The sequence below is a fragment of the Coenobita brevimanus genome, chromosome 21, assembly GCF_032717465.1.
Source record: "Coenobita brevimanus isolate Jiangsu-jjx chromosome 21, ASM3271746v2, whole genome shotgun sequence".
NCBI lineage: Eukaryota > Metazoa > Arthropoda > Malacostraca > Decapoda > Coenobitidae > Coenobita > Coenobita brevimanus.
The window spans coordinates 37,979,647-37,991,495 of NC_136974.1; the positions used below are offsets into that span (position 1 = coordinate 37,979,647).

Genomic DNA, 11,849 nt, shown 5'->3' on the forward strand with positions numbered 1-11,849 from the left:
TGAAAACCCACTGTGCAGAAAATCCTTCACAATGCTGGACGATAACAATGTAGCTACAGTATACCAAGACAGGGTAAAGCCGCGCCAACCAAATGTAGCCCTTATGGGTTGAAGTATGGGGAGTGGTTTGCTGTTAATTACATACACAGTGCTGCACTGAGAAGAAAGACTGGTCACTTGCCTAAAATGTCTGGCCTCATTAATAGCCTAGACCCGGGGCCCTACGTTCCTGATGGGGGGGAAAAGGAATCGGATGAAGGACAGTTGGTTGGATCAAAAGCCGGTATTTTAGGAAGACTTTAAATAATATCGTTTGGAAGTTACAAACACAGAATGATAAAGAACCTAACCTCATCTAACCTATCCAGCATAACATCATCATTGCTCTACGAGGGATGTATATATCGTGGTAGATATAATTCCCTGTTCAAAATTTGTGGAGTTATAACACCTTGATTTAGACTGTGGACAGTTTTTGTTACGGGGGTTCATCGTTTTAGAATCAATCCTTAATTTATCTTCAAGTGTGTATGAAAGTACAAGACACTGAGTGAATTGACGATACTTTACAGATATCTGATAGTCTCATAATTTACTATTATTATTAACCTATCTGATGTCAATCATAAAAAAAGCGGAGGAACATTGCCTAATAAAATTGGAGTTTCTTATCCCTAGACTAGAATACGTTTTCTGTCTTAACTACAGCAGCGACTTAGCCACTTATATTTTTAAATCATTTTGCTCTGTGGATCGTTTAACTTTACTCTTGCTACTTTCAAAGCTTTTACTGCGTAAGAGAATCTTGTTGAATTGAAGGAGCTACATATAGCCTTCATCAACCCCTTCAGTATGAAGCCTTTCCTATACTCAATACGAATTTATTGTCATGTTAAGATTGAAATGTCTTCAACCAGTATTAAAAAAAAAAAAAGTACGGTATTCAAACAACGTAAATTATAGCACAACAATGACAGCCATTGACGTGCGCAGAGAGAGAGAGAGAGAGAGAGAGACGTCGATGATTTGTCTACTTACCTTGCAGTTGGAAACTCCACTATTGCAAAAAGGATGATGTTTTATTTCCTTGATATTCTGTGGATGCCTCCCACACATCACATCATCGTTGCACAATGATGTGGACTATTTCTTTACTATAGCTGTACAGTTCTAAGTCAGATGGTTTGGTCACCATTGCATTCTCACTGTACTGTCATCACGCGACCACCATCTTGGAAAGTCATTGCATCTCACTTGCATCGCTATTGTATGTTACGTATCTCATTGTATGTTACGTATCTCAGAGTATCATCACTGTATCATCCCACCTGCCATATCATCGTATCACTGTATCTCATTGCTCACATCACTATCTTACTTGTCACGATCTCACTAGTCACATTACTGTTATCGCTAATCTCGCTGTTCACACCGCTGATCTTCCTAGTCCTGTCACTATCTCACAGGCCATAATATCACTACCTCACTTGTGTCACCACCTCAGTAGCGAGGTCTCTGCCGAATTTCACTTGTTCTGTCGCTTTCTCCCCGGCAATATCCCTGTACCTGGTTCGCTGACATCCTTGAATGTATTACAAACTGTTCCACAAAAACAATTAAAGAAGCCATCCTGTAATTACTGTTTTTACTCACTGCAATGTACCCCACACCTCCACCAACATCTTGACCAAGCACCACATGGCAACAGAATCTGCGCCATTGTTTGTTTACATGTAGGTATCGGTTGTAAAGTTACCCAAACCACATGATAATCACCCAAAATTACTCTATTTAGTATAATAATAATAATAATAATAATAATAATAATACTGGTAATAATAAGACAGTAATAAATACTGCTCATGATTACTGAAACTTGGTGTAAAAAAAAAAAAAAGGAAATATACTCAACTTGAAAACACCAAAAATAATTTTGGCTGCAAAATTTGTTCCAGACTGACCGACATATGCCTGTCTATCTATCTATGGCCAGCCTTGTCTGGACCAAATGATCTTTGCACATTCCATACTTATAACTGGTATCATCTTACATATCTTTCACATGACTGCTTCTCCTTTTCACTCAGTCTCCACAAACACTAAAAGACGGAGTTAAAATATTTTACCTTAGCTTGGCCCATATTTCTGTCCTTTTGCTGGTTATTACACACAGCTCGGTGGTAGAATAAAACAATACTGTGGCTTTACATCTCTTCCACAGCACTTCATGATTTGCATCATATTCTAGCATTAATCTCGTTACAACTCAGCATTCAAAACGGGTAAACTTAATGCAATTATAACTGCAGCTGGTAACAGACAAGAATATTAACTTTAAAATAATTCTTTATTCTCATATTAAAAATCTTAAACTGTCCTGCATAGTCCAGCAAGATTTAAGTCTGGTGTACACCCAACTTAAATTAGATACAATACAAATACAAGCACCTCAACAAACAGCCCACGTAGTTTAATTTCGTCAAAAGTTAGTCGAAACACAGAAACATTCCAGTCACACAAGTTTCTAAAGAAAGTAGTTAGCAGTGGCAGTAGTAGTAGTGGTAGTAGTAGTAGTAGCAGTAGTTGCAACCCCAGGCTCATCTGATTGTGAACCCAATGGACTGGCATCCAAAGCTGCCCTTCTTGTGCAATCCATCATCCTTCTTTAGAGGGAAAGGAGGGAACTGACGGATATCTGTATCAATGGGTAACACCAACCTCACATCATACTGGTGCCACCACATGAATGCATCCCACTCCAGCACATTATAACATAGACATTTAAACAGGAAATATGCAGTACAAAATAACTTAGTTCACTGAAGATATTTAATGACTAGGTGGTTTAAGAGGCTTAGCATCACGTAATCTGACAACACAAACACAGTGCAAGAACACATAGTTTGCTGCAGTGTGTAATGAAATCTGTAACTCACTGAACCTGAGAATTTCTCTTTTAATTTCATTTTTGCCACCTCCTTACAATTTTATGCATTTACTGATGGGTTAGATATAGCATTAATAAACTTAGTACAAGCAGTATTTCCTAAGCTGAGTACATCATGTGTTAGCATAAGGAAGAAATTTTTTTTGGCCTTTTGTAGCTTATTCCACAGCTCAGTGGAAGAAAAATACAATACTTCACTCCTTCATCCTTTCCATAGCATTTCTTCATGACTAGGGCCATATTAGTTAATCATCTGTTACAACTCAGTATCCAAGATGGAGAAATGACACATTAGGCCAATTTAGAGTAAAGAGGGTATAGAAAGGCCATTACCCAGTTTCAAGAAGCTAAAATCTTCTGGTTGCAGCAAAAATATCAGTAAATCAATCTGGACATCATCTTGATTCAGTGGTTTAAAATACAGTAAGTGAGGATTGCTTGTTTCCTCATCTCAACCATGGACAAGGGCAGCAGTTATCACAGCTTGTTATCACTACATGCAGCACAGTCATATCCTCTACACATCAGCTGACTACTGTAAACCCCATTTGCTTATTCAAATTTTTTTTTACAGTCACAGTGCACTGAATTGAAGAAAACTTGGCAAATCATGATCTTAGGGGAAGGAAAATAGAGAAGATAGGGAGGTGGGAAGTCAAGTAGGGAGGGGTAGGGAGGTTGGAAGTCAGGTAAGGTGACATGAATGTAGGGACAGCAGACATGGAATAGGGAAGCAAGATGGCAATAAACAGGAATTAAGGAGAGATGGGCAGCCAATATGCTGAGAACTGGTGAAAGAAACAAGGTATATATCTGTTACAATATAATAATCATAAAATCCTGATGTCGGCCATGGATAAACCACAATTTACAAGCTATTTACAAAGCCATAAAAATGCCATGCTTAATGCAAAGTTCAGTCTTACCACTCTTCTCTTACACTTCTCATGCATCACATCACCCACCTACCCAACTAAATTTACATGCTAGCCTCTTTTAAGTTACGTGCTGTAAAAAATTTAACGTACATATCTTTCAATTTACACTTCAGTTCCTACTCCACGTACCCTATTTATTTTTCATTCTAGCCATCACTCACTTTAAACACAAGCTAATATGTCATATACAAACTGTCACATCTGGTTATACAGTATAATGCAGTTTCTCTCTCTCACTGCAGATATTGATAAGTACACTGGGAACAGTCAACTGTAGCAGAGAGGAAATATATATATATACACATCCACAGCAAAACCTGTATACAGATTACTCAGATTTCCTAATACTAATACAACACTTACATAGTATTTATATTTACAGCATTAATTAAGGGAAATCATACTTACAAACATCAACACAATCAAATATATGAAAAAAGTAATAGGGCATTAAAAGTCTGTGAAAGAGAAAAATGTGAGACGTGAGACGATAAAATTTCTGTGGCTCCAAGTTTATTTGGACACTAACCCATTGGACTGTATGAACGTGTCCACTTCAGCCAGTCATTCCCAGAGACCTTTTGCTGAGGTTATGTCGAATTGTGTGCTGTGGAAGTGAGGTGCATGCAGTAAGTGTGTTGTGGAGTGGAGGGATGCACTGTAAAAGGGGCAAAGTGGATTGTTTGTGAAATACCTTTTGTGTTGGTACCGGTACTTAAGGAAGGAATGGTGACAGCCAATCTGTAGTCTCACTAATGTACTTGTGTCTCTTATGTTGTTGTTGTTATGGCTTCAGGCTCATCTGGACTAAAGGTTGAAGTTCCCCTTCTCCTGCAGTCCACCATCCTCTTTTGAGAGGACAGGAAGGATGCCGAGGAACATGTATTTGACCTAGCAGCAAAGTACCTACTGTACTTATATCAGTGTATCCTGATGTCGACATCACTTTCCTGAATAAATGCTACTGGTTATATACTGGATAATCAGAAGCTTTGGTACAATCTTAATAATATATAAAGCCTAGCACCACATTATTAAACCAAACACACCCCTGTTCACAACCTCTCATCTATTCTTGTCAATATAATGCTTAATATAACACTGAATAATGCATTATTGACAATTATAAATGCTAAGAAGTGTATGTGAATGAGGTGGAGGGAGGGAGGGAAGGGGCTGGGGCTAAGTGTGATACTGAGGGATAGGGGAGAGAGGTATAGGAAAGATGGGAGGGGGGGGGGGTGCAAGCTGAAGAAAGGGCAGCCAAATGACAGAGAACAGGGTGACATGGAGGCAATTCATTTGTGGTCACCCTTTACAGGAGTAATGCATCTGGTGACTGATGGATAGATAGGCAGATAAATGCTTAACCACTCGATTTCAGGTAATGTCCTTTTTCACTTATTCTTGCTGTTACCAAATGATAATCCACTCAAGAAAGGCCTCTCATATTCTATGAGGTTATTAAGGCTGTATCAAACCCCTCTAGGTCAAAAAGTGTATCCAAAACTAAAATCATCACGAGGCAGCAAGAATAAAATGGAAAAAACTATCTCTACACTGAATGGGTTAAATTATGAGTAAATCCACGAGCTGGCTATTTCGCTCACTGGCCTTCAGATGATTTTTTCTTACACCTTCATTTTATTGTTCAGGGCCATACACAACCCTCTGCAACACTGGGAATATGCTGCTGCTGCTGTTGACGATGGTGATGATGATGATGATTTTGTCAACATTTGTCTTACTTTAATTCTTTTGTTTTCTTTTTTAAAACCTTGCTCTAATTCAGTTACTACAAATAGTACTTCTACTAAAAGCTTTCTTCTCTACATTGACATTCATCGCTGACAGTTAGAAGAATATATTCACCTTTGGTATGACATCTCTTGGTTGCAGGGATTCAATACTCCTACTTAGAACTTCAAAGTCAAATCAAGCATACTTGTAACTTTAGTGAGGTAGTATCTTAACAACCTCAATCCAACCCACCCTAATACAAATTTAAGCCAATACATTATTCTCTCGAAGTTTGTTTGGGAGACAGATATACTTTTTCACACATTTCTATTATGGCAATGAGGCCTTTCATTTGCTTGGGATATATAAGTTCACTAAAGTACAAGTATTTTCCAAACCACATTACTCCTGAAATAATAACTTCTGACAACATTCCTATATATACTTTGACACACAGGTGTCTCATGGCTTTATAGGCCTCTGACTTCCATGGGATACAGGCTTCAGGCTCTTAACAGTATTTTTCACTTAATCTTGGCCAAAAAAATGCTTTATAAAACCCCTTTACTTTCCCGCACAGGTCCCTTTTGGGTCTGTGGATGTCTGATGTGCCTGGGACAAAAGACTTTAAATTTCCCACAATATTTTCCAAACACTATTATTCCAACAGAACTATCCATCTGTCACCCAGTCCTTTACTGTCCCATCAGAAGCATAATGTACTTGGGGCTTGGCAACTTAATCCAGACATTCAAGGTGAGTGACAAGTTACCAATCCCTGAATGGCAATGGGTGAGCAATACACTCCAACCATCCTCTGGATTTTCTTATGGGATAAAATCCAAAACAAGGAACTAAAAACATTCCCTAAACTTTACTACACAGGGCTCTTATGGTGTCGGGTGTCTCGGGCTTGATGAGGACGGGAGCATTGGCGATGCGTGATATGATGGCTGACACATCCTTCTCCCGCAGCTGGACGCCCCACAGCTTCGTCAGCTGCTCCGCCACGTAGTCGTCCAGCCGGGTGTGTGCTGCTGTGTTGTAGTCCACAGGGATCTCCATCATCGGTAGAATTAGGGCCTATAGGATGAGAAAACTGGGATAAATACCGTACTAATGAACTAGTTAGCCTATGGAAAATGAGTACTGTAGTACTGTACTACTAATACTAATATCAATACTAATACTGTAATAATAATAATAATAATAATAATGAATAATAAATAATAATCTCATGGTTCTTTCATCAAACAAGACAAAGAGTCCAACTGGTAACTGAATACACAGGCACTACCACAGATACTGTTCCACAAATCAGTCAATATTCTGGATGTCTTATGATCTTATATGTACTGTATTACTTGGTGAGTGGACGGCAAAGAAAATCAGTGAATGTAACATGACAGTGGATGTGATGCAAAGTGTTAAGAGTACCTTAAGATTGTTTGGCCATGCGAAGAGAATGGAAAATCAAAGACTGACTAGGAGAGCTATGTGAATGAAGCGGAGGGAGAGAGTGGACGGGGGAGATCAAGGATGAAACAAAGGGATGGAGTGGAAACGTATATCAGTAAGGGTGTTGTGATCTGGAGGAAGGGCAGCCTGACTGCAGACGGCATTGTGACATGGAGGCTTGTATGTGCCCACTTCCTTCAGGATTAAGGCAACTAGCTTCAGATACAGGATCAGAACAGACACAACATGTGTCCATAAAACCAGCAGATTTACCTGCTTATATGGAGCGTTTTCATTGTCACAGTAAGCGTGGAATATCATGGCAGTATGGCCGGGCACCAGCTCTATGTTGTGAACCACTGCTGCATGTGCTGACTCCAGGCCCTTCAGTGAGTTGTCCAGCTCCACCTTCAGCTGTGCAGACTCATATAAACTGCCACTACGCACATCAAACATCGTAAATTTTGTATCTGTGTGAATGAATGATATATTCATTTACCCTTCCCTTCAATTACTTCTTTTCATTTTAATCACACTACCGCCGGATGATTTCATTCATTTTAGGAGAACCCCCTAGTTGTGAAGAGGCAGATCTAACCCCACTAATTTCAAAGGGACTCTCTAAAGCTGATTAGAATCATCAGGAAATGGCAAGTGTAAATTTTAAAAGATGTCACCATAGTAAATGGGTTAATGACCAAGATTTTAAAAGTGATGGGGTGAATGGGAAGGCAATGCCCCATGTTCTGATGACAATTTCTGCAGCACCTGAAAAAGGCAGAACATGCCTGGCTTCTATACACTCTTCCTGATTGTACTCTGTAATGCGGGATGCAGGCTACTCATACATAAAAATCAATGACATCCTGTTTTGAGGGCTGCACATATATGACACATGCACTTCACATACAACTGTCTGATAGTCATTCCACTGACTATCATGTTAAAAAGAGATGAAGCCTTCCATGTGCATCTATATTCAGATGGCATCTATTCTTTTCAGTCCCTTGACATTTCTTCTGCATCATCAAATTCCACACCCTGTTTTCTCACACACATATTTGCCATATCCATCTGTCTTCTAGTTCTACCACATTTCTCAACACTCATTCATATACAGCACACCCTTTACACCAGCCTATCCATATCCAGTCTCTATATGAGTACAGCACCGTATCTGTATGCACACTCACTTTTAAATTTCAACCAAAGCTTTCTTTACCCCCAATGGAACTGTGCCTCATGGGACCTTATTGGCATATCTTCAGTAGAAATGTTGCACTTTTGCTTACCATAAATCACCTATAATTTTAATCACTGTTTTATATGGAAAACAAAACTATTGTATCAACAATGCTGCATTTTCCAGATCAAATAATAACCATTATAATGAGAGTCGGGGTGTAATTTGGAGGGCGGGCAGCAAAATGGCAGGGGAATGGCCAACATGGAGGCAATTTGTTTGTGGCCACCTCTTACGAGATTACGGTGTCTGGCTACAGATCAATAGATACTGTATATACCGGTAATAATTACATTAAATCACCTTCAAATGCCTCTTTGATAGCACGGGCCACACTGTGTATGAGGCAGGCAGCAGTGGCGCGTGAATCCTGTGGCACCACCACCAATATCACCGCCGGCTGTCCAGGCTTCTTCACCATTATGCTGCCCAACTGACCCAGCAGCTGAACCCAAAACTCTCGCGGCTGACTTGTCTCATGGTTCAGGGCCTTCAGGGACATCTTCAGGTCGCTGTATGAGGAGTATATAGTACCGTAGTTTACAATAGGATCCATTTACAGAAAACTCAACCAATCCCTAAAAGTTACATGCAAAACAAAAAAAAAGTAATGGCACATCTTTTAAAGCACGTTCCATTTACAGAAAACGTTTGTCGAATTAATCCCTAAAAATTACAAAAAACAAAAATTTGTGTAATTTTGTGTTTCTTAAAATTTTCTCCATGCTTCTCTAACACTTTCGTTTTCTAGCATTTTTATAAAGGAGGGAAGGTCTGACGGAGTATCTCAAGGTGCATCAACATCACTTTTTAACAGTAAAGTTTTAATTTCTGTTCCATTATAGATAAGTGGTGACATAATCATCTTGACAAACCTAATCCTCAATGAAGTAGCTACCTATCCTAACCTACCTGTACACTTCATCAATTGGCTTGATGCGAGCTACTTGTTTTGGCTTCAATTCCTCATTATTAGTTACGGTGAGGCAGAGAATCAATATCGCCACAATGACCACTGTGGCGATGAATATGAGCATGACCGGCGTTGCTCCTCTTGTGTTGTGTCTGGTGTTGTCTTCAGGCAAGTTTGGGTACAGCCTATTCCTAGGACTGTCTGGACTGCGTGTGACTGGGTTCCTGACTGCTCTGGGACCGGTGCGGGAGTGACAACTGGACCGGGATGTATCGACAGTCTCAGCAGGGGAGGCAACACTGGACTTAATGCCTGGACTGCGTGTGGGTGAGTGTCCAAAGCTTTCAGGAAGATCCGGGTAGAGCTGAGGGGAGTGGCCGTGTGTGGTGGTGCGGTCAACTTCATCCCCCTCACTGACAACACCATCATCGTCTGAATACTCATCACTGCTGCCACCACGATCACCACTCTGATGACAACACACTTTATTAAACTTCTGCATTGCAATGATGTACAATAATTTTCATTTTCATCAGGCTGCCAACAAACTATTTTATTCAAATAAGAAGGGCTCTCTAGTAGTGAAAGGGTTAAATAATTCTTTACCAAACCATTCCAATGCAATAAACTTTCCTAAACTGAATCAGAAAAGCCTGGCCCTAAAAAAAAAAAAAAAAAAAAAAAAAAAAAAAAAAAAAAGTCTATTGATGGAAAATGCTAAAACATGCATCAACTATAAACAAGGCCCACTGGTAACTGTATCTTGGAGTACATCCCCCTCTTGTAATAACCAATGCCTGTACTACAAGAAAAAAGCTGTGACAAACCAGAACCAACCCTGATCTTAAATGTTACTGTATGGAACTTGTGACAGTCCACAACATAACCCATTAAATTACTGGTATATGTTATTGCACAGTACATTACGTTTTGATATTCTGAAACAAATCTCTCACCTAAAACAACATCTGTTTACATGTTACAGTATGACAAAATCTGCAAGAAACCAGAACACATGACTGGCTTACACTGACAACTGCCTGTACTGTATGGAAAGTTGCAATATCTGGAACACACAGGCTATTTGATTTATATGTTAATGCAGGGAAAAAGTTACAATATCTTGAGGCTAATTGATTTATATGTTACTGCAAAGAAAAAGTTATAAGAGTCTGAGGCTAACTGATTTATACCAGTACCGGGTAAGTTATTACAGAAAATTTCGTATATTAGGCTCGTTGATTATAGGTTACTGCGGAGAAACTGTGATATTTTCAGCCTAATTGATTTATATGTTACTGCAGGGAAGAAACTGTGATATTCTGCAACACATTCCTGACATAAAATGAAGGTGGTCGACTCAGTAATTATAGAGATGAATGGCGACTGCTGTCTAACCAGGTTGTGTGTGGCAGTCCTGGCACTGCGGGCGCGGGGTGATCTGCTGACACTAACACCACCGCTGCCACACTCAGCCGTCGTCTTGGGAGAGTTGCTGGCACCTCGCAGACCACGACGGGTGGTCACACCACTGTGCAGGCTGGGCTCAGGCATTGCTCATTTCTGTTGGGTGTTGATGGGAGGTTAGTTAACAGGCTAAATGGACACTTAGGGTAACATCTAAGGGTGGTAACTATGGTCACATGAATGACGCAATGGCCTTGTATCCCAGAAGAGTGGGTGAACGACCCATCACAGGGCAAAGGCCTAACTTACAGGGACAAGCACTGCCGCTAAGCACCTCACTGCATCTACCCTAAGCTTCACCTTCTGAAAATTTCTCAGGCTGAGGTAAATTCATTGTAGGTATAACTTTAGAAGCAACCAACGTTACCGATTTTCATTAAATTACGTCCCTGAACTATTCTAACCAAGACTTACCTTTTAAGGCTAGTTTGAGTTGGGGGAGCTAATTTTGTAGGGGCCGTGATACAGTGGCTTAGGTTAGGCTATTGCTCAGTAGCGGATGAATGTCACGCCATATTGGCTGGTGCAGCCATGTGCACTTGGTCTATGTCAGGCCCTAGGTTAGGCCTAGGTTAGGTTAAGTTAGTTGGGTTAGTTTAATGCACAATAGTGTGTTTTTAATTAATTTTGATCTTGAATTGGGGGAATAAACCCACTTTTGGAAATCTTACTCAAAATTACAAAAAGGAGATTTTCCCCCCAAAATGAAGGTCAAAACTAATTAAAACACGGTATTTTACATTGGAAACCATAAAAATAATAATAAAAGAAAACGTTGGTTACTTCTAAAAATTTACCTCATTGTAAACAAGACTCCATTAGGCTGAACAAAAGTTAAGTAATAGCCAGAACAAACCTTACCTTACCTGGTAATGATGACCTAAGGCAAGGAAAACTGTCCAGTGTCCTCACAACTGGAGAGGTTTGGGCAACTTTTCAACTCAACTGCCTAACTTGTTTTTCGTTTCAATTTAGTTATGCCACCAAACCACGGTAAATCACCTGAAGGATCTTAACATAGGAAAAGGCTAATGAAATCTAAATATAACCCCCTTCAGTTCGAAATGCCTCATCTGACCTGAATAAAACTGGTCTGGAGATGGCACAACATCAGTAAACAGAATATAAATAAAAAAACGTCGT

At 39.8% G+C, this 11,849-nt stretch overlaps 1 protein-coding gene across 2 annotated transcripts; it reads right to left on the minus strand.

The window, feature by feature from the left end:
* Positions 1–2,358: 2,358 nt before the first annotated feature.
* Positions 2,359–10,798, minus strand: LOC145392219 (uncharacterized). Of its 2 annotated transcripts, XR_013895950.1 has the most exons (6): positions 10,638–10,798; positions 9,239–9,708; positions 8,630–8,838; positions 7,357–7,553; positions 4,777–6,708; positions 2,359–4,710 (listed from the first exon to the last, which is right to left on the minus strand). XR_013895950.1 is itself a non-coding variant. In XM_080266671.1 (5 exons), the coding sequence occupies exons 1-5, from the start codon at positions 10,791–10,793 to the stop codon at positions 6,493–6,495; spliced, it is 1,248 nt and encodes a 415-aa protein (XP_080122797.1). In that variant the 5' UTR covers positions 10,794–10,798; the 3' UTR covers positions 2,359–6,492. The 2 variants fall into 2 exon arrangements, 1 of the variants encoding a protein (XP_080122797.1); XM_080266671.1 differs by having other exon boundaries at positions 2,359–6,708.
* Between the last annotated feature and the right edge of the window lie 1,051 nt (positions 10,799–11,849).

What these genes read in the sequence shown, in the direction of transcription:
- LOC145392219 (XM_080266671.1), bottom strand. Translation starts at nt 10,793, where the DNA reads ATGCCTGAGCCCAGCCTGCACAGTGGTGTGACCACCCGTCGTGGTCTG. An exon ending in CCAATTGATGAAGTGTACAG is followed by an intron (nt 8,839 to 9,238) that starts GTAGGTTAGGAT and finishes CTCCTCATACAG; the next exon opens with CGACCTGAAGATGTCCCTGA. An exon ending in AAAACGCTCCATATAAGCAG is followed by an intron (nt 6,709 to 7,356) that starts GTAAATCTGCTG and finishes CTCATCCTATAG; the next exon opens with GCCCTAATTCTACCGATGAT.